The 21,871-nt window shown below is 44.0% G+C and overlaps 1 protein-coding gene across 1 annotated transcript in view; it reads left to right on the forward strand.

The window, feature by feature from the left end:
• Positions 1–1,283: 1,283 nt before the first annotated feature.
• The window catches only part of Dstyk (dual serine/threonine and tyrosine protein kinase), a 60,647-nt gene continuing 40,059 nt past the window's right edge, over positions 1,284–21,871 (forward strand). The window contains exon 1 of the mRNA XM_042681328.1: positions 1,284–1,630. Within this exon, the coding sequence (XP_042537262.1) occupies positions 1,330–1,630 (301 nt within the window). The 5' untranslated portion in view covers positions 1,284–1,329. The remainder of the gene's footprint in view (positions 1,631–21,871) is intronic.

The raw sequence follows: 21,871 nt of genomic DNA on the forward strand, positions 1-21,871 counted from the left end.
ACCATCCCTTCTCTCCCATCTCCACAACTACACTCCCCCCACTTTCCTTTTTTTTTTTTTACGAGTCCAATTTCCCTGACCTGTTAGTAACTTTAGGAGATTATAATAATTGAACATGTAGCAATGAAATCAGTGCCTTTGAAAAATTTAGGTATACACAAATTTGCTTATTATATATATTATTATATATATTTAAAAATTTTTGGACTTGGGATTGTTATTTCATGTTGCTTTACAGGAAACTGGTTATGCTTTCGGTCATTAACTTGGTCTTAATTTATACGGTAGAACCGACTGTTCATTTTCCACGTTTTACAAACCCCAATTCCTACCTACATGCAGAGGAGGATTAAGAGTTCAGAATATCTTCAGAAATAATCTATTAAATAAGAATAATTTATAATAGCAAAGTAAAGTTAGAAAGACAATTTCTCTGCCAAGCATGTGAGGGCATACCTGGTGACGAGCAGCAAAAAAAATAAGAAAGAGTGGGAAATGGGAAAACGGGTGGTAGGGGTCAAATTGTCCCTTTGATGTTTGTGTGCAGAGATTTATGTCAATGGCAGAAGTACACATTGGCAGAAGTAGAGTTAAGATAATCAGAAATGGTTTTGGAAGGCTGCAAACCTCAACTTCCCCTTACCCAGACCCATTTCCCTACTTCAAGAAGCAACCATTTAGAAGTTTTAGTGATCCTTTCACATTCCCACTTTTCACATCTGGAGGAGAGAAGATGGAAAAGGAGAAAGTAAAACAGCCCGTTAGCTTGAGCCCGTGCTCAAGTATCTGCTGTGTCCAGAAAGTGAGAGAGCCATTTAGGTAACCATGGAAATATTAGTGGCCCACGTCTTATTTTCTTCCTTTCTTGGCCATTAAAATCTTTTGCTCTGATTTCAGTAAGGCACCCCACTTCTGCTAGCTCCGCAGCTCCCCACTGTCCACGGGGACTCATTCAGGGAGCAAGAATACATATTTGAATCAATGCAGCATATTTAAGCCCCAGGGCCGGTGAAGACAGTCACCTCCTTACAGGGGTTAGGGGGTCAGTAATTCATCTGGCTTTGGGACCGAACTAGAACTACAAGTCCCAGGAGACTGCGCGGCGACGGCGCCCTTAAAAACTCTTCCCGAGTCTCCCGGAGAGCGGAAAATAAGGTTCCACGAGCGGCGCATTGCGCGGGTGGTTGCAAGAGACCGAGGCTGGAAGCCCGGCGGACTTGCAGGCGGGGGCGTCGGGTTCCGCCTCTTGGGAGCACTGAGGGGCGGGGAGGGAGGAGGGGGGCCGGGCCAGCGCCGGGGACCGAGCCGCGGAGACAGCGGGCCAAGGCGATGGAGGGCGACGGGCTGCTGTTGGGTGGCGAGCCCGTCTCGGGACCCGGCCCGGGCCCGGGGGGCGGCGGCGGTGGGGGCGGCGGAATGATCCGCGAGCTGTGCCGGGGCTTCGGTCGCTACCGCCGCTACCTGGGACGGCTGCGGCAGAACCTGCGGGAAACCCAAAAGTTCTTCCGCGACGTCAAGTGCTCCCACGACCACAGCTGTCCGCCCTCCCCCGCGGGCGGCGGCGGCGGCGGCGGCGGCGGGGCCGAGCCGGGCCCGGGCGGCGACGTCGCCGAACTCGAGCTGCAGGCGGGTAAGGAGGCCAGGCCGGAGGAGGAGCGGGAAAGTGGAGGGTGGGGCGCCCCGGTCCGACGGACCCCGGCTGGAGGCGGAAAGTGGGAACCGGGTCTAGAGGGGGCGAGGCCGTCCCGGGGTGGGGCTGGGGGCGGAGGGCGCCGAGGGCTCAGCTGCGGACCTGGAGGCCCGGGGTCCGCGGATGCCCAGGCCGGGGAGCCGGCCGCGCGTGGGCAGGGCCGGGCCGGGGAGGGCCCGAGCTTTGCGGAGTGGGGGAAAGTTGCTCTGAGTGCGGGGGGAGGGGGGCTGGGGGGGGCGCCAGTGGGGATCGGAGTCCCGGATCCGGGATGGAGGAGATGAAGCTGGCAGGGTGTCCACTGTAATGATGTGTGTAAGTGTGGGACATGCTTGCACACCGATGATGAAGCAGCTCAGTGAAGGAGGAGGAATGTTCTCTAAATAGCGTGGGGGAGTTGCCAAAGAAAATCATGATCTGATGGGTGCCAGGGAAATTAGTTGCCCAGAAATGTTGCTTCTGCTTATGGTGAAGGAAAGGAAGGGATGTTTTTCTTCTTGTTGTTCGTTGGGTTTTGTTTCTGTGGGGTTTGTTTGTGGTCCTGGGTGTCCTGAGAACTCGGTACTGTTGCCCGTTCTTGACATGGATCTTTTCTGCAATGAGCCAGCCATCCCCCAAATCCTGTATGATTTTCAGGCTTTTCTAACATCGTGCTTTCTTTCTAACTACTCTTGGTTGGGGGAACTGGAGGGTTTTATTCACAACTACTTATTAGGAATAAGGATGGGACTGGCACCCATATAGGTAAATATTTGGGGAACATTGTAGATGTGGGTTTCACTTAGGGAGTCTCAAGCTGAAGTTCTTATTAAAATCACCCAGGATCATATTTAAAAAAATGCCATGTCCCAGATTGCTCACAGATTCTGACTGAGTGTGATAAGTGATTTTAAGAATCTCATTTGAACATGAGAAGACTAGGGTTTTGATGCAGGTGCCCTGAAACACTTTTGAAAACATACATTTAGACATTGATAACTAATTTCAAACTTGTGGTGAGTTTGTACGTTGGACCCTGTATTCCCCAAAGTGTGTGTTGAGTGGTTTAAATTTGTCCGAGGCCCCTGAAATGGTAATAAAAATGAGCTCACAGGATGCTGAGGTCCATTCAGTTGCCCTGCATATCAACTAAGAAACTTTTCTTGTATCTTGGGATACAGGGCATTAGGGGGTTCACTAGCATTTTTGCAAGTGTGTTTAGACATGTACGGGGAATGTACATTCAGGAGATGAACTTGTAGAGGAAGCTGACTTCAGGGAGGTTGTGAGAAGACAGCTGGGAAGGGGAAAGGCGGGTGCTTAGAAAGGACCCCCAGGTCACACACTTTCACCCCTTAGCAGTACCTCCAGCCGCTTGCCTGCTCATCAGCTTCTCTTGAAAAGGCCTTTGCTGCTGCTGCTCTTATTTTAAAACAAGTATTTTAGTTACTCTTTTCAAAAAATTAGAATAAGTTTGCCTTATGGTTTGCTTTTGTTTTTATTTTTTAAAGGCTAGTTTAAGGAATGCAGTAAGTATCCCTCTGGGCTGGGCTCCAGTGGCTCATGTCTATAGCTACTTAGGAAGCAGCGATCAGTAGAATAGCCTTCTAGGCCTGCCCAAGCAATAAAGTTCTTGAGACCCCCATCTCGATCAATAACTGGGCATGGTATCTGCACCTGTCTTAGCTACACTGGAGGTTGAGATCAGAGTAAGGTTCCTGGCCAGCCTAACTGCAGGTTGATATCAGAGTGAACTTCCTGGCCAGCCTAGATAAAAAAAAGTCTGCTGGATCCCCATCTTAACAGAAAAAGCTGAGTGTGCTGATGTGGGCCTGTCAACCCAGCTGTATTCGGAAGCATAAATAGGAGGATTTTGGTCCAGGCTTGTTTGGGCAAAAAGTGAGACTTTATCTTAAGAATTACCAGGACAAAAAGGGCCAGAGGCACGGTTCAATTGGTAGGGCACCTTTCTGGTGAGTGGGAAACCCTGAATTCAAATCCTCATATTGCCCCAAAAGGAAAAACAGGGTTGCCTTTGAATTGGATTATGAGTTAATCTTTCTATAATCAACTTTTCACCCTCTAGTATCTATCCACCCCCCAAAATAACCCAGGAGGATGCGGATGACAGGATCGGGGACAAAGAGATTTTGTTTCATAAAATGCTTGGAGGAAAATTTATTTTGGGGAAAGAGGATATGCCAGGGAAAATAAGGTGACACTTTCTAGGTATACTTTAGAGATGCCCAAGACGAGAATGGTCCTGTTCTTTTCCCAGTTTATCTTTGTGAGGTCAGTCATTCAAACCCTGTCTCAACTCTTGTTTTGTGAATGTTTGTTTCTACTTAGTAGGAATTTGGAATGTGAAGGAAGTAGGCATTTCTTTCCTTCTTTCTTCTCCTTTTCTTTTTTTGCTAGTCTTGGGGACTGAACTTTAGACTTGGGCAATATTCCTGAGCTGCTTTTGTTCAAGGCTAGCACTCTACCACTTGAGCCACAGCACCACTTCCTGCCTTTTCTGTTTATGTGGTACTGAGGAATCGAATCCAGTGCTTCATGCATGCTAGGCAAGCACTCTACACCTGGAAGCAACTACTTCTTAATTTAATGATCTCTGCAAGATTTAGGATTGGAACTGTTTCTAGGTTTGATGCAGTACTTGAACAACTGAAGATCAGGAACTGACTCTACATTTGAAATTGTTGGACTGCAAGGACAGCAGCAATAGCAAAACAATTTTCCTATCTCTTTATATACTGTTTTCTGTCCTGTAATACCAAGAAGTTGCATTTCACTCTCAACCACAAAGAACTGGGAAGAACCCCAAACTAAAGCTTTCCTTTTAATTTGGATAGTTTTCTGTTTACTTGGGTTAGGGTAGAGATTGTATAATGTTCCTAATGTTTTAGAAGTTAAATAGAGGGCTGGGAAGGTGGCTCAGTGGTAGAATGCTTGCCTAGCATGCATCAAGCCCTGGGTTCGGTTCCTCAGTGCCACATAAATAGAAGAAGCTGGAAGTGGTGTTGTGGCTCAAGTGGTAGAGTGCTAGCCTTGAGCAAAAGAAGCTCAGGGACAGTGACTAGATCCAGAGTTCAGGCCCCAGGACTGGAAAAAGTTAAATAGAAGATGGAATTAAATTCTATAATGACAAAGTTTTGTGCGGCTTGAACTCTGGGCCAGGGCGCTGCCCCTCAGCTCTTCAGCTCAAGGCGAGCACTCTACCACTTGAACTACAGTGCCACTTCCGGTTTTCTGGTAGTTTATTGGAGATAGGAGTCTCATGATCTTTCCTGCCCAGGCTGGCTTTGAACTGAGATCCTCAGATCTCAGGCTCCTGAGGAGCTAGGATTATAGGCGTGAGCCACCAGCGCCCGGCAATGACAAAATTTTTAGAGTAGCTTGCCTTTTACAAAGAAAACTGAATTGTAAGTGAAATTTTCTTATTTGGTTCTTCCTCTGTTGTCCATTCATTGTCTGCCTTTTGACTTAACTGTAGAGAATAATCAACCTCTAGTTGGTGATTATTTTCTTTGTCATAGGTTCAGAAGTAACTTATTTATATTTATTTGTTCATTTATTTAATGAGCAGGAACTCAGCCCAGACTGGCCTGGACCTCATTCACTATGCAGCCCAAGCCATCTTCAATCTTTTTTTTTTTTGGGTCCGGTCGTGGGCCTGAACTCTAGTCCTGGGCGCTGTCCCTCAGCTCTTCAGCTCAAGGCCAGCGCTCTACCACTTGAGCCACAGTGTCACTTCCGGCTTTTTTTTTCCCTGCTTATGTGGTGCTGAGGAATTGAACCCAGGGCCTCAGGCATGCAAGGCAAGCACTCTACCACTGAGCCACCTTCCCAGCCTGCCATCTTCAATCTTGATCCCTCCTGCCCTGCCTCCCTAAGGGGACTTAGAGCGCATCTGAAAAAGGCAAAGTAGAATATTACAAAGCAGAAAAAGGAAAAGTACTTTTCTTTATGACCTAGTAGCAGTCCTAAGTATTACAGTTTGTCATAAACCTCTCAATTTTAAGAAGATGGAATGACTGAAAAGTGTCCAGTTGGAATGCTGTCACTTGGGCTATCCTCCATTCCTGTTCTACTTCCTAACTGAATGACCTTTGACAAGTCACAGCTTCACTGTGCTACACTTTCTCATCTGGAAAAGGGGACTATAATATTCGTTACGGCTAGGATTGTTGAGAACTAAGGTATGTACGTGTTTAGAACGATGCCTGATTAGATGCTATATAAGTATTAGGTATTATTTGTTTACTTGTTTCTCAAACAGCATCTCACTGTGTGCTAGGCTGGCCTTAAACTCCTGGACTTAAGTGATCCTCCTGCTGCCTCCTCCCAAATGTTGACTTATAGGCCAGGGAACCATGCCTGGCCACATATTAAATAGACATTAATTATTAAAAAGATGTTTGAATACCTAGGATTGTGTTGGTCACTGTGTTGTTCACGGGGATAAAGAGCCAAGTAAAGAAAGATAGTGATCTTGGCCTCAGGCTAGTGAAGGTCAGTCTTTCCCTTTTGTATGCTTTCTTCTCTTCCCTGCCATCGTTCCTCTCCCCTCTCCTCTTACCTTTCAAAATAGGTTCTCAAGATACAGTCCAGGCTGGCCTTGAACTCACAGTGTAGACCAGGCTGGCTCAAGCTTGAAATCCTGCTGCCTCAGCCTGCCAGTGCTGTGTTACTGTGCCCAGCCTACCCTTTGCTTATAAGAAAGAAAAAAGATAATTATCATCATTAAAGTTTGCTAATTTGGTTATATTGGATGATGGATAACAAAAAGGACTAGAAAACTGAACTTGGTCCTCTATGGAAGTATAATCTAAGTCCTACATATCTAGAATACAGAAAGCTGGAGGAAGAAAGAGAAAGCTAAGGTATGGCTAGATTATTGACATTTTAGGTGAATTTTAATTCTTTGGTTTTAAGAGCTCTCTACCTTTTGTTAGCCAACCGCTGTGTTTCCCCAAGATTCTTTTTTTTTTTTGGTCCAGTTGTGGGTCTGAACTCTGGGCCTGGACGCTGTCCCTCAGCTCTTCAGCGCAAGGCTAGCGCTCTACCACTTGAGCCACAGCGCCACTTCCGGCTTTTTTCTTTTTGCTTATGTGGTGCTGAGGAATGGAACCCAGGGCCTCAAGCATGCAAGGCAAGCGCTCTACCACTGGGCCACCTTCCCAGCCCCTCCCCAAGATTCTTTACAGACTTTATTATTTAAAAAAATCACACCTAGTATAAACTGGTTGCCAGAATTTTTAAAGAGGAAAAACACAGGTGCTGCACTTAGTTAAAATACACATTGTCCTAGGAATTTGTATGAATAATAAAGAGAAATATTTTGAGAAGGGTCAAAATGTTGGGGAGAAAGGACCTAGTTTCCCTTTGGTTTGTTTTTTGTAGTGCTGGGGATCCAACCTAGTGCCTTGCACTCTACTGCTGAGCTACATCCCTGATCCTTATGATTGACATATTTATATATATATACATACTTATATACATATTTATATTTATATACGTATACATAATTTTAAAAATATCTTTGGGTAGTTGTACAAAAGGGTTTCAATTCAGCATGTCAGTTAATGAATACAGTGTATCTTAGTGTTACCCCTCCCATAATCTTTCCTTTTTTTTTTTCCTTTTTGAGAGTGGGTATTACTGTGTAGCCCAGATTGACAAGGAACTTATTATGTATCCAAAGCTGTCCTTGAACTCCCAATCTTCTGGCCTCAACTTTTCCAAGTACTAGGATTATAAGCTTATAAGCATATGTCATTATCTCCTGCTTTGGTTTGTTTTGAGATAGGGATTTGTGTGGCCCAGGCTGGTCTGGAACTTTCTGTGTAGCTCAGGTTAGCTTTGAACTCTTGATCCTCCTGTCTCAGCTACCCAAGTATACAGGTTAGAGGCATGCACCACCATGCTTCGCCGTTTTCTTTCAGCTGCCATCATGATGGGGCTGAGAGATGTCAAGACAGCAGGGTTGGGGACTGGGAAGGTGGCTCAGTGGTAGAGCGCTTGCCTTGCATGCCTGAGGCCCTGGGTTCTATTCCTCAGTACTACAGAAGCAGAAAAAGCCAGAAGGGGTGCTGTGGCTCAAGTGGTAGAGTACTAGCCTTGAGCAAAAGAAGCTCAGAGACAGTGAGTTGAAGCCCGAAGACTGACCAAAAAAAAAAAACAAAAAAAAAAAGACAGCAGGGTTGTTAGTTGAAGTGGCTTTCTGGTACTTTACCAGGATCTTTTGGAAGAGTTGCTTATGTATGCCCATTTAAGCTCAGTAGAGACAGTGCCGTAGTTGTTGTCACTTTTTTTTGTTTTATCAGTCAGGGGTTTGAACTCTGGGCCTGAGACTGTCCCTCAACTCTTCAGCTCAAGGCTAGTGCTCTATCACTTGAGCCTCCGTGCCACTTTTGGTTTTCTGGTGGTTTATTGGAGATAAGTCTCACAGACTTTCCTTCCTGGGCTGGCTTTGAATGGCAATCCTCAGATCTCAGCTTCCTGAGTAGCTAGGATTACAGGCTTGAGCCACTGGTGCCTGGCTCCCCCCTCCCCTCCCCAGGTCATGGGGCTTGAACTCTGGGCTTGGGCACTATCCCTCAGCTCTTCAGCTCAAGGCAAGCGCTCTACCCGCTTGAACTACAGAGCCACTTCCAGTTTTCTAATGGTTTATTGGAGATAAGAGTCTCAGGGACTTTCCTGTACGAGCTTTTCATTCTCCTGAGTAGCTGGGATTACAGGCGTGAGCCACCAGCGCCTGACTTTTTTAAAAATTACTATAGATTAACAGTCTCCTTTCCCAAAGTAAAATGATCTCTTGCTTTCTCACCTTTGTTTCCATGTGGATGCTGCATGCAGTGGTCAAAAGTAAGCACAACCATTGAACTAGCTTTGGGGTCCTACTGTAGTGCATCTTACTTAGGCAAGTTTCTTCGCCTGTTCGTCTTGGGTTCTTTCTGTGCAGAATAGGAGTGATAAACATGCCACATACTGTGATTATATTTATATGTAGTGTCTCAAACAGGCACATTTCTAGAGATAGAAAGTAGATTAGTAGTTGCCAGGGAATGTGGGACGTTCTGGTGGATCTCTTACCTTTGTAGGGGAAGGGCTAGTAAGGGACTAAGACTGACCTTGGGCTAGTAGAGATCAGTTTTTCTACACTTTTCTCCTATGAAAGAAATAGAAAAATTATAATAGTAATTTTTTTTTGTGGGTAGGGGGTTGAAAATGCTTTGGAACTATATAGCGGGAGTAGTTGTACAACTCTGTGAACGTACAGAAAACCACAGAAGGCCAGTCATGGTGCTTAAGGCCTGTAATCCTAGTTACTTGGGAAACTGAAGCAGGAGGTTTGAAAGATCAAAGTTAATCTGAGTAATACCTGGCACCCTGTCTCAAAAAGTAGGGGGAGGGCTGAGAAGGTGGCTCAGTGGTAGAGTGCTTCCCTTGCATGCATAAGGCCTTGGGTTCAATTCCTCAGCACCACATAAGCAGAAAAAACTGGAAGTGGTACTGTGGCTCAAGTACTAGAGCACTAGCCTTGAGCTGAAGAGCTGAGGGACAGCACCCAGGCCACGAGTTCAGGCCCCACAATACACACACACACACATACACACACACACACACACACACACACACACACACACACACACACACACACACACACGAAGAAGGGGGAGTGGACCACTGGTGGCTCACACCTGTAATCTAAGCTACTCAGAAGGCTGAGATCTGAGGATCATGGTTCAAAGCCAGCTTGGGCAGGAAAGTCCATGAAACTTTTCATATCCAATTAATCACAGAAAAACCTGGAAGTGTTGCTCTGGCTCAAGTGGTAGAGTACTATCCTTGAGCAAAAGGAGTTCAGGGACATTGTCCAGGCCCAGAGTTCAAGCCCCATACCCACACACAAAAAAAAAAAAAAAAAAAAAGAAGGAGGAGTTGGGAGTGTGTGGTAATTTAGTGGTAGAACACTTCCCTAGCTTGTGAGAGGCCCTCGGTTCAATCTATAGTACCACAAATGAACAAATAAAGCCATAAGCCCCACTGAATTGTACATTTATAAAGGGTTTATTCTGGGCTCTCAAAACTAGTGCCGAGAGACTGAGGCAGAGGATCAAGGGCTTAAGGTCAGCCTGGGCTATGTAGTGAGACCCTGTCTCAAATGTCAATAACACTAACAACAAACAAACAAGTGTTAATTATATCTCAAGAAGTAAAAAGGAGTGATAATGACTATCTCACAAAATCGTGCTATTTGTTGACAAAAACTCAGGAATATAGTTAGTGCTGTTTGTGTCAGGAGCAGGCCGTTGGAACAGGGTTTGGAGGAAGAATAAGCCAGCAAGAGGTAATACGGGACAGAACAATTTAGTTGGTTGATTTAGGCCCAGGCCTCTGGGTTCTCAGTCCAGTTCTGCTTCTGCAGCTCCTCATTCTTCTTTGCCCTAGCTATGGGAATACAATGTACACTCAGTAGCAGAGACTTTGGTAGTGAGTCATAGCTCAGGCTCCATAGCTTGCCATGGCCCATCATTCACTTTACTAGGAGACTGTCTGGATCAGTGAACATAATGTGACATGGCCTACTTAGGGCCTTCTTGCCCTTTCCCCCTGCTGAGATTCAGGGTGTCAGGCCCCTTTTATTTGACCAGGGAGGAAATGGCTTCCCAAACATAATAGCGCTCTATACTCTTTTCCTTTTTAGCCTGTCTTTCCCCTTCCTAATCTTCCTTTCCTGGGAAGATCTGTAACCCATGGCATAGGGCAGCCTGTTATTTTAAAATTCTGCTTGGTCCTAAAAGAAAAAAAATCATTGCTTTTAAGTCTGTTATCAATCGCAGTTTATCATTACATACTTCAATATATTTCAGTATAGCTTGTTCGGTATACATTCCTTCAGTCTTGGAAGTAGTTCTTATTTGCTTATTTTTATTTTTGTTTGCGCACTGGCCAAGAACTCTTGATCCTACTGCCTCAGCCTCTCAAATGCTGGAATTCTGGACATGGTCCACTTTGCTGAGCTTTCGCAAGTTATTTTTCAGGTAGTATTAGAGTTTGAACTTAGAGTTTGCACTTGCGAGGCAAGTCCTCTTACCATCAGCTCTACACCTCAGCCGTCTTTGCTTTAGCAGTTTTTCAGATAGAGCTTGCACTTCTCACCTGGTTCACGTAGGACAGTGATTCTCCTTCCTGTGTCTTCTGCATAGCTGAAATTATGACACCATGTCTGGCTTGTTGTTCTTTGAGATAAAGTTTTGCAGACTCCCCCACTACCTCCTGCAGTCACAGATTTCAGGTACGATCATTGCTTCTGGTCTTGCATGTAGTTTATAAGAAAGCAAGCATTGAAATATGGTGGTTGTGTGTGTGTGTGTGTGTGTGTGTGTGTGTTTGGTCGATTGTGGGGGACAGGGCCTGGCACTGTCCCTAAGCTTTTTCTGCTGAAGGCTTGAACTTTACCACTTAGAGCCACAGCTCAAAGCCACACCAGCCACTTCTGGTTTTCTGGTGGTTATTTGGAGGTAAGAGTCTCATGGACTTTCCTGCCCAGTCTGGCTTCAAACTGTGATCCTCAGATCTCAGCCTTCTGAATAGCTAGGATTACAGGTGTGAGCCACTGGTGCCATCCATTAAATTTGTTTTGCTATATCTACTTTCTCTTTCCTGTTTTCTCTGCTTATTGAGTGTGTTGATCCTTTGGCTCAAACTCAGGACCTAGGTGCTGTCCTTGTGCTTTTTTTTAGCTCAAGGCTAGTGCTTCTATCACTTGAGTTAAAGTTTCCACTTCTGGGTGTGTGTGTGTGTGTGTGTGTGTGTGTGTGTGTGTGTGTTGTCTGTGTGTGTGTGTGTGTGTGTGTGTGTGTGTGTGTTGTCCAGGGTCATGAACTTAGGGCCCGGGTGCTGCCCCTGATCTTTCTTTAATCTTGGCTAGTGCTCTACCACTACTTGTAGCTTTTTGATGTTTAATTGGAGAAAAGAGTCTTTTCTTCCCAGGCTAGCTTTGAACCTCCATCTTCAGATCTCAGCCTTGTAGGTGGCTGGGATTACAGGCATGAGCCCCTGGCACTTGGCATCTGTCTTGTTTTCTGTTTCACTAGATTGCTAGAACAAAAAAGGAATCTTCCTGTGATAACTGCACTTCAAAAACAATCTTTTGAGATGAGTGCAGTGGCTCAGAACTATAATCTGAGCTACTATAGCCTTAAATCAGGAGGATGTCATTTTAAGGCCAGTCTGGTGAAAAAATATCCCATCTCAACCAGTGAAAAAAAACTGTTATCCCAGTTATGCAGGAAATATAAATAGGAGGATCAAGGCTGACCCATGCAAAAAGCAAGATCCTATTTGAAAAACAATAAAAGCAAAAAAAAATGCTGGAGGCATAGCTTAAGTAGTAGAGTGCCTGTCTAGCAAGCATAAGGCCCTGAGTTAAAAATCTAGTTAAAAAACTAGAATTGCACTGGGGGTGCCAGTGGCTCAGACCTGTAATCCTTGCTACTCAGGCTGAGATCTGATGATCGCAGTTCCTGTGAGACTTTATCTCCAATTAACTACTTAACAAATGGAAGTGAAGCTATGGCTCAAAGTGGTAGAACACTAGCAAAAGAGCTCAGGAACAGTGCCCAGGCCCTGCGTTCAAGCCCTGTAACAAACAACAACAATAAAGTCCACAATTGGCTCCTCAAAAAAAATACTAATCTTTTGATGCTGAGGATGTATCTCAGTGTCAGATTATTTAAATCAGCACATGTAATGCTTTAGGTTCAGTCTCCAATACTGAAAAAAAAGAAAAAAATGATACTGTGAAAATAAAACCAAGTAATATGCAATTGAAGTAAACAGAAAGGACAATTTCACATTAGGCGTGTTGCTTAATTCCTATAAGCTCTATAAAAGCAGGTCATACTTTTATTTGCTTTTTTTTTTTTGGTCTTTATCCTACTGACTAAAGACTGTTATTACTCATCATTATATCCCTTGTACCACTGTACTTCATATATAGGGGTAAATTAATGTATTAAATTATTTCCATGTCTGGAGGGGTGGGTCTGATCAAAGTCCATTGTATGTATCTACAGGTATGTTAAAATGAAACACCCTTGTACAACTAATTGGTACTAATAAAAAGTAGAAGAAAGACACAGAAAGGTATTTTCAAGTCTGGTAGATACTGAAGTAATCTCTTGAAAGATGTTCTGAAGTTAAACACAATTTAATTTCTACTCCTGAAGGGCATTTTCCCCTATAGAGGGTATGGAGTTTTGTAGAATCACTCACATTTTGCTGTTTGGATCCTTTTAGAGAGAAAAAAGAATAGTGATACCCATTTGATAGATGACCAGTTGGGCTGGAGTTTTTGTTTGTTTTTAATGTTATTTTTTATTGTTTTATAAAGGTGATGCACAGAGGGGTTACAGCTACGTAATATTTGTTTTTTGAGATAGAGTTTTACTCTGTTGCCCTGGCTGGCTTCGAACCTCCATACCCAGCTCTCAGCCTCCTGACAGGCTAGGAATAGAGGTGTGAGCCTCTTTCAGAGCTGCTCTATTTCCATGTCCTTCTTATTACAGAAGAGCCAGTAGCTAGAGTGTGAGGGATATGGGTGGATGCGGTTTCTTTTCCTAACAGTTGTAAGACCTAAGGTGACTTTGCCTCTTCTGGTAGGAAAGTAGTCAGTATCCAGTATGATGGCTTCTGCTTCCTGCATGGCTTTGGTGTCAGCCCTAACAAGAACAGAGGGTGAATCCATGTGGAAGATGCGGGTTTTCCTTCTTGCTTCCCAGAAACCTGACTGGAGTCCTTTTAAGGACTTCTTTTCTCTGATTCAGTTCTTTGCCAGATGAAGAGTTTTGTGATCTTGGGATCCTAGAACTAGATACCTGACAACATCAGTGTCTGTAGGTGAGATATGAACCCCTTCCTTCCTTTCACCTGTGAATCAGGGTCTCTGAGAAAGTCCCATAGGCATAATGTTCCTTTAAAGTCTAAACCAAAGCTGAAGGGAAGTTGGTCAAAGCATAGGACCATGGTCCCCTGTGGGGACTGGGTTAAAGTGCCCATCACACGCAGTCTCTTTTCCTGTCATCTTTATTAGGCAGTAAGAATGATTTAGGTGTATTCCCCAGTGGTGTACCATGTGGCTGTGGGAACCTTTTGGCCACTACTTTCTTTGTGTGGTGCTTCCGTTCCCAGGGGTGCTGTTCTGTGGGCAGGACCATGGGAAAGAGGAGTTGAGGTTGTTTTGCCTTTCACTTGAATAGCTAAATGATGTATCAGAACTGTCCCAAAGAATGATATCTTGTTAGGAAAGCTTTTGATTTTTTTTTTTTTTTTTTTGGTTGGTCATGGGGCTTGAACTCTGGGCCTGAATGCTGTCCCTCAGCTTTTTATCTGAAGGCTAGTGCTCTACCACTTGAGCCACAGTGCCACTTCCAGCCTTTTCTGCTTATGTGGTGCTGAGGAATCAAACTCAGGGCCTCATGCATGTGAGACAAGCACTCTACCACTGAGCTACCTTCCCAGCCCAAGCTTTTGATTTTTTTTTTAACTCACATTTCTTTTCTAAAAACTGCTTTTATTTTGTTTTATTTACTTATTTATTCTTGGGTCCGGTCATAGGGCCTGAACTTTGGGCCTGGGCGCTGTCCCTCAGCTCTTCAGCTCAAGGCTAGCACGCTACCACTTGAGCCATAGCACCACTTCCGGCTTTTTTTTTTTCTGCTTATGTGGTGCTGAGGAATCGAACCCAGGGCCTCATGCATGCAAGGCAAGCACTCTATCACTGAGCCAACTTCTCAGCCCCTTTATTTTTTTAATTTGTATGTGAAGTGTCTAAATTTAGCTTCATCAGATTGAGAGTTGTAGTGCCTTTTTTATCCTTTCTAGTCCAGATAATGGGAGAGAAATTCCCCAGCTCTCTTTCTTCTCCATTCCCCTTCCCTCTCCTTTTCTCTCTTTCTTTGAACTGCAGTGCTCAGATCTCAGCCTCCTGAGTAGCTAGGATTACAGGCATAAGCCACTAGCACCCAGCCCAGCTGGCACCAAAAATTAAAAAAATAAGTTAAAAAAAGTTCAAACATACATAAATGATTCCAGAACAAAATACAGAGCTGTCTTACCTGCTTTTTGCAGATCTCCCAGTTGTTAATGTTTTAATGTGTTTGATCCATAACCAGCTTCTTGCCTTACATCTATTATGTTGTGTCTCTTTCAGAACTATTTAAGAGCAAATTACAGACAGGTTCTTTTATCTGAAGAGTCCAGTGCATAGTTCTTGCAAACAAAAATAATCTTTCACATATAGTGTACACCTCCAAGTTAGGAAATGAGCATGGCTTCCATGCTGCTCCTCAGTCCCGAGACCACAGGCAGGTTTGCTAAGTGCTCTACAGTGACTTTGCTCCAGTGCTATCCAGGAGCACATGTTGCCTTTCACTGTCGTGCTTCTTCAGGCTCCCTTAATACGGAACAGTTAGTTTTTTGGTCTTGACGTTTTTGTCTTTGATAAGCTCAAAGAGTAGGTGAGGAGTTCCATTTTATAGGATAACCTTAAACCTGATCCTCATGACTACTCAGGTCATGACCCCTTAACAGGGAGAACCAGGCTGCATGCTGCCTCAGCAAGCGCAGGCTCCTCTCTCCCCTGTGTTAGGTTTGATCTCGAGTCAGGTGGGTGTCTTCTAGATTTCTCCCCCTCAAGCTCACCATTTCCCGCTTTGTACTTGATTAGTCTTGTGGGAGGTATCCTGACATTTCACTGATGCCCTGTTCCTCAAAATATGGTCTTCTGGACAATGCCCTCCCACTTCAGAGGTGCTTTTTATATTCATCATTCTTTCTATACTTATTTAGTTCATTTCTGCCATAAAGTAGGGATTTTCCTTTTCCCTTGTTAATTCATTTATATCAGCATGGGCTGAGTTTTCCACTGGATTTTAACTCACTGTTGTTCTATCTGTGTCCGTCCGTCCGTCCGTCCGTCCGTCCGTCCGTCTACCTACCTACCTACCTACCTACCTACCTACCTATCTGACTAAGTTACTTTGCAGGTCCTGAGGTTTGAACTCAAAGCCTGGTCCTTGAGTTAGTTTCTTTGTTTTTGCTTAAGTCTTTGCTCTATCACCGAGCCACAACTTCACTGGTGACTTTTGATGGTTCATTGGAAATAAGAGTCTCACAGACTTTCCAGCCCTGGCTTCAAACCATAATCCTCAGATCTCAGCCTCTGATTAGTCAGGATTATAGGCATGGGCCATCAGTGTCTGGCTTTTTTTTTATTTTTATGCATAAAAAATGCATCCCTACCTTTGAATCACTCTTTTTTTTTTTTGCTGGTCATGGGCTTGAACTCTGGGCTTGGGAGCTGTCCTTGCGCTGTTTAGCTCAAGGCGAGTGCTCTACAGCTTGAGCCACAGCGCCACTTCCAGTTTTCTAGTGGTTTATTGGAGATAAGAGTTTCATGGGGCTGGGAAGGTGGCTCAAGTGGTAGAGCACTAGCCTTGAGTTGAAGAGCTGAGGGACAGTGCCCAGGCCCAGAGTTCAGGTCCCACGACCGGACCCAAAAAAATTTTTTTTTCATGGTCTTTCCTGCCCAAGCTGACTTTGCACCGCGATCCTCAGATCTCAGGCTCCTGACTAGCTAGGATTACAGGCGCCACCAGCTCCCGGCTCTTTTGAATCACTCTTAATAGTGGTAAGCTGCTAGTATTCTTCCTTCCAGATGACAGAATTTTAGTCTTCTTTAAAGCATAGGTTTGGCTTGCTTCAAGGAACCACTTCCATCTCTGTCCCATAAACCGCAGTCACCAGCTGCCAGCTGTGTTTCCCTTCCCTCTGGAGCATGCCCAGCCTCAGGAGCAGTTTCACCCAGAAGGGAACTTGTCAGCAGGATGCTTAGTGCCTTCTCATCATTTCACTAGGATTCCAGGGGAAGGAAGCCTCTGGGGAGGATGTCTCTCTCTCTTTCTAGGTACCAGTATAGCCTACTTTTATTCTTATTTTTTGGCAGTACTGGGGATTGAACCTCAGGTCCTCATGCTTGCTAAGTAGATGCTCTGTCATTTCTGCTGCTCCACTATGCTTTTTGCATTGACTCTTTTCAAATTAGGGTCTTTATACCCAGCAGGCTATTGCTCTTCTTCTGTAGCTGTATGATAAAAAATGTTCTTGTCTAGTATTTTTTCCTCAGCTCCTTGGATTTTTTTTTTTTTTTTTTGGTTGTTGTTGCTCATGGGGCTTGAACTCTGGGCCTGGGCGCTCTTTAGCTCAAGGCAAGCTACCATTTGAGCCACAGTGCCACTTCTGGGAGATCAGAGTCTCCCAGACTTTCCTGCCTGGGCTGGCTTTGAATGTCAATTCTCAGATTTCAGCCTCCTGAGTAGCTAGGATTACAGGTGTGAGCCACCAGTGCTCCCAGGATTTTTGCAGCTCAATATTTTGAAGCTTGTAGTAGAGTGATACAGTGGGAAGAGAATATAAAACCTTTGCTTTGCTTTGCTTTGCTTTGCTTTGCTTTGCTTTGCTTTGCTTTGCTTTGCTTTCCTTTCCTTTCCTTTCCTTTCCCTCCCTCCCTCCCTCCTTCCCTCCCCCCCCTTGTTTTGTCATGGAGTTTGAACTCAGGGCCTGAGTGATGTCTTTTAGCGTTTTCTGCCAAGGCTATCACTCTACGATTTTGAGCTACATCTCCACTTCCAATTTTTGTGGTTAATTGTACATAAGAGTCTATGGACTTTCCTGCCCAGGCTGGCTTCAAACATTGATCCACAGATATCAGCCTCCTAAATAGCTAGGATTATCTATGTGAACCACCAGTGCCCTGCTTAGAAAGTAATTTTTTTTTTTTTTTTGGTTGGTTGTGGGGCTTGAACTCTAGGCCTGGGCTTTGTCCCTGCACTCGTTAGCTCAAGGTGAGCACTCTACCCCTTGAGCCACTGTGCCACTTCTGTTTTTTTTTTTTCCTGGTGGTTAATAATTATAGTTAAAGAGTCTCGTGGACTTTCCTGCCCCAGCTGGCTTTGAACCATGATCCTCAGATCTCAGCCACCTGAATAGCTAGGATTAAAAGTGTTAGTCACCGGCACCTGGCTACAAAGTAATTTGTATTTTGTATTAATTATATGTGCCAAAAGTGAAGCAAAGAATAAATCCTACATTAAGAAAGGAATGTTAAAAAAAAAAAAAAAAAAGGAAAGGAATGTTAAAGCAGGCACTGGTGACTCACGCCTGTAATCCTAGCTACTCAGAAGGCTGAGATCTGAGGATCACTGTTCAAAAGCCAGACCAGGCCGGAAGGTGGTGAGACTCCTATCTCCCTAAACTATTCAGAAAAAGCTGGAAGTGGCACTGTGGCTCAAGTGATAGAGTGCTAGCCTTGAGCACAAAGAGGCTCAGGGACAGCACCTAGGTCCTGAATTCAAGCCCCATGCCTGGCAAGAAAAGAAAAAAAATCCCATTACTTCATTTGACACAAATGTGTAATTAGGTTACTGGTGGCTTTAATTATAAATCATATTTCATTGGCTTTTAGAAAGCACCTAGGTAGATGGGTTCCCTTGTCCATCATAAAAGTCAAAATCTATTCTTGTAACAAAAGACAAGTTAGCAAGAGTACATATTATAAATGTATTTAATCTAAGTTTTACATGCATGTAACTAATTCAGAGTACTCAGCAGGTCAAAGCACCATACTTTAGGTTGTTTTCTGAACCCCCAACAAGTTGCAATAATACACTAAAGCAAAGGTGCAGAGTTCCACTTTATTATTACTTCATACAGTGCCTTCCCTCCCTTGCTCAGAGTCTGCTTTAAATTGGGGTCCTACAATAAATAGATTTTGTGTTTGGCCCAAGATTGGGAAGCAGTTTGGCATGAAGCATGTCTGTTGCCCTTGCCTACCACTAACCTGAGACCTAGAACAACCTGCCTGTTTTTCACCTTTCATGTGTTTAGGTGTTTTAGGCTTCTATGTCCTCTTTTTTTTTTTTTTTTGTTAAATTATTGTTTCTTGTAAAGGTAGTGTACAGAAGGGTTACCATTGTAAGTCAAATAAAGAGTACATTTATTTTTTTAAGCAATGTCACCCCTTCCCTTGCTCTCCTGGCTTCCCCCCCCTGTAAAATACACGCTGTCTCCACCCACAAGTTGTATAGTTCATTTTCAACATAGTAACTATCACTGCTGCATTTGCTCACCCTTTGTCCACACCATTTCTGTCCTTCCCTTTACCTGCCAAAGACAGATAAATGAACAAATAAGACAAACAGAATGAAAACAAAAACAGCAACAAAGGAAAAAAAGCCTCTCGTTTCTACTGCCTGGAGTTCATTTCCATAAATACTATTTTGTACCATCACATGTACAGGGCTACGTGATCCTTTCCTAAGATTATCCTCTTTTGGTCTTATTCTATGTGAGTGCCTAGAGTGTATCCTGTTTGTTTGTTTTTTTTTCCTGGTCGTGGGTCTTGAACTCTGGGCCTGAGTGCTGTCCCTCAGCTCTTCAGCTCAAGGCTAGCACTCTACCACTTGAGCCACAGCTCCACTTCAGGCTTTTTCTGCTTATGTGGTGCTGAGGAACTGAACCCAGGGCCTCATGCATGCAAGGCAAGCTCTCTACCACTGAGCCAACTTCCCAGTGTCCTGGTTTTTAACTGAGAAATTCTTGTCCGGTTGGATCTGTAAGCTTTAAATGTGATAAGGCAAATAAAGTGATTAGTACTCAACGTGGACTCAATAAATGTTATCTAGAACAAATAAAGTGGCTTGCTTCTTTAATTCTTCTTTTCTTCCCCCTAACTTAAAACCTTTGCTTAAAAGTAACTTCAGTCTTTGGGGCTGGGAAGGTGGCTCAGTGGTAGAGTGCTTGCCTCACATGCATGAGGCCCTGGGTTCAATTCCTCAGCACCACATAAGCAGAAAAAGCTGGAAGTGGCACTGTGGCTCAAGTGGTAGAGCACTGTCCCTGAGCTGAAGAGCTGAGAGACAGGACCCAGACCCAGAGTTCAGGCCCCACAACCGACAAAAACAAAAAACAACAAAAAAAGTAACTTCAGTCAGAAAAGCCTTGGTTGAAGACAATTTGATTTGAATTTTCCTGCAGCCAGGGCTGGCAGGGTTAATGCATGCCAGCTGAGAAGCCATGCTGTTTACCTTCTGGCAGCCCATATGCAGATGCCCTTGTATTAATTACATAAGAAACCCCGATTAACTTAGAAGTCCTTTAACTGTTAGAGAGGCAGCTGTTGTAGCTGTGAAACAGGTTTCCTTCCTCCCTCCTACTGTCAGTCTACAGCTTTTAATTTCTTCTTTAGAGATCTGCTAAGGCTGCACTGTAGGTCCTCTGAGCCCCTGGCTAGTTCACTCAACTTTTTGATCTGTAGTTACAGAAGTCCTGAGGGAGCTTGCATAATTAAATTCACAAATAATTTAAAATAAAAACAACCAACCTCCCTTCGTTCCCACATCCTTACTCTTTCAACAATTAAAACATCATATCCAGTATTTTAGAACTGGAAAAGACGTTAAAGATAATCAAATCTAACACCTTGAGTTTACAGATGAGCAATTCAAGGCTTAAATGGCGAGTGGACTGCCAAGGTCACAGAGCTAGTCAGTGGTGAAGCCTGGGGTCAGAAATGTGCCCTCAGTTTAGTGCTGTTCCCTCACCATGCTACACTTCGTATCCTGGAGCTGTGTTCCCAGAGAAGGAAGGACTCCAGCTGTCTGCTTTCAGCTTCATTTTTCTCATGTCCTTGTTCAAATCTTACAGACATGTTAGAGGTCAGTGAGGAAGGTAAAGATTCTTGGGAGAAGCAAAGGCTGTGGACAGTGATGTCTCCATGAAGCCCTTTCTTGAGGATAGTAGGTTGCACATGGAACCCTTGCAGAGAGCATACAAGTAGAGAATTAGACACTAGGCTCAATTGAGTCCCCTTTGCATTGCACTAGTCCTTGGTTGCTTTGACAGTAGCAGGTTTATTTGTAGTGGCTGTTTTTGCAGGAGAGATGGAAACCGGAGAGGTGATAATTTGGGTCTGATGAATAATGTGGTGTGCCTGTGGTGGTTTTGCCAATGTAGCATGTTTTATTAGCTTTTCTGTCATGGACACTGTCTCAGAGGTGTTGAGGCCTTTCTGTCTAGCCTCTAAAAGTGGTTCAGTTGGTTTTCTTCTCTATTATCCACCCTCCTAGTAATAGCAATCACGAAGCTCATGTACGTTGGTTAGTTTTGTCTAAATTTTGAAACAAGGGCTGGGAAGGTGGCTCAGTGGTAGAGCGCTTGCCTTGCATGCTTGAGGCCCTGGGTTCCATTCTTCAGCACCACATAAGCAAAAAGAAAAAAACCGGAAGTGGCGCTGTGGCTCAAGTGGTAGCCTTGAGCTGAAGAGCTGAGGGACAGCGCTCAGGCTCAGAGTTCAGGCCCCACGACTGGACCCCCCCCCCAAAAAAAAATTTGAAACAGCTTTTGTTACAAGAATTTATTTAAAGGTTCATTGATACTTAGATTGTTAATTCTTAGGTGAGAATCTGGGAGACTTGAGAAAAGAGTAAATGGAGAAATGGTAGGCAAGAGAGAAGTCAGTGTCTGGGCTTCTCACAGGTTAGGCTGAGACTGTGGTGGCTAAATTCTGCAATTCTACTTTTGTTTGTTGCTACTGTATATGTTGAGATAAAAGTCATTTTTAGGAGTGATCATTCTCCTGAGACTATTCATCATGATACTATACATTTCACAATATTTAATGGGTTTCCTTGTTGCTTTCTGTAGACAACTCCCAATAAATGGATTCTTAGCAGAATGAACTTTAAGCACTTACATATATCAATCTCTGTGTTGGATGTTGAAGATAGGATGATGGTTGTGATTATTATAAACAGATAATTAGAACAAATTGATAAGTGAACAAGATACAAAGGGACTCAGGACTTACTACTGCCCAAGTGCTTATGCAAACACTGTTCCTTCTTGGTTTTGGTTATAGGTCAAAGATGAAATCAGTAGTCTAATCTTACTCTTATGCTTATTAAATATCTTACACAGAATTAGGCACTCAGTGAATACTCTTTGCTTTTTCAAAGGAGTCGACTTCTTTCCCATGGGAGAAGTTTCTTCTTTTCAGTGTCTGGTGTTGCTGCTGATGTACTTGTTCAGGCATTCAGAGACAGACATGAAAGGAGAGGCACAAAATGTAGAAAGAGC

Source organism: Dipodomys spectabilis, unplaced genomic scaffold (assembly GCF_019054845.1).
Source record: "Dipodomys spectabilis isolate Male_0828 unplaced genomic scaffold, ASM1905484v1 ptg000069l, whole genome shotgun sequence".
Taxonomy (NCBI): domain Eukaryota; kingdom Metazoa; phylum Chordata; class Mammalia; order Rodentia; family Heteromyidae; genus Dipodomys; species Dipodomys spectabilis.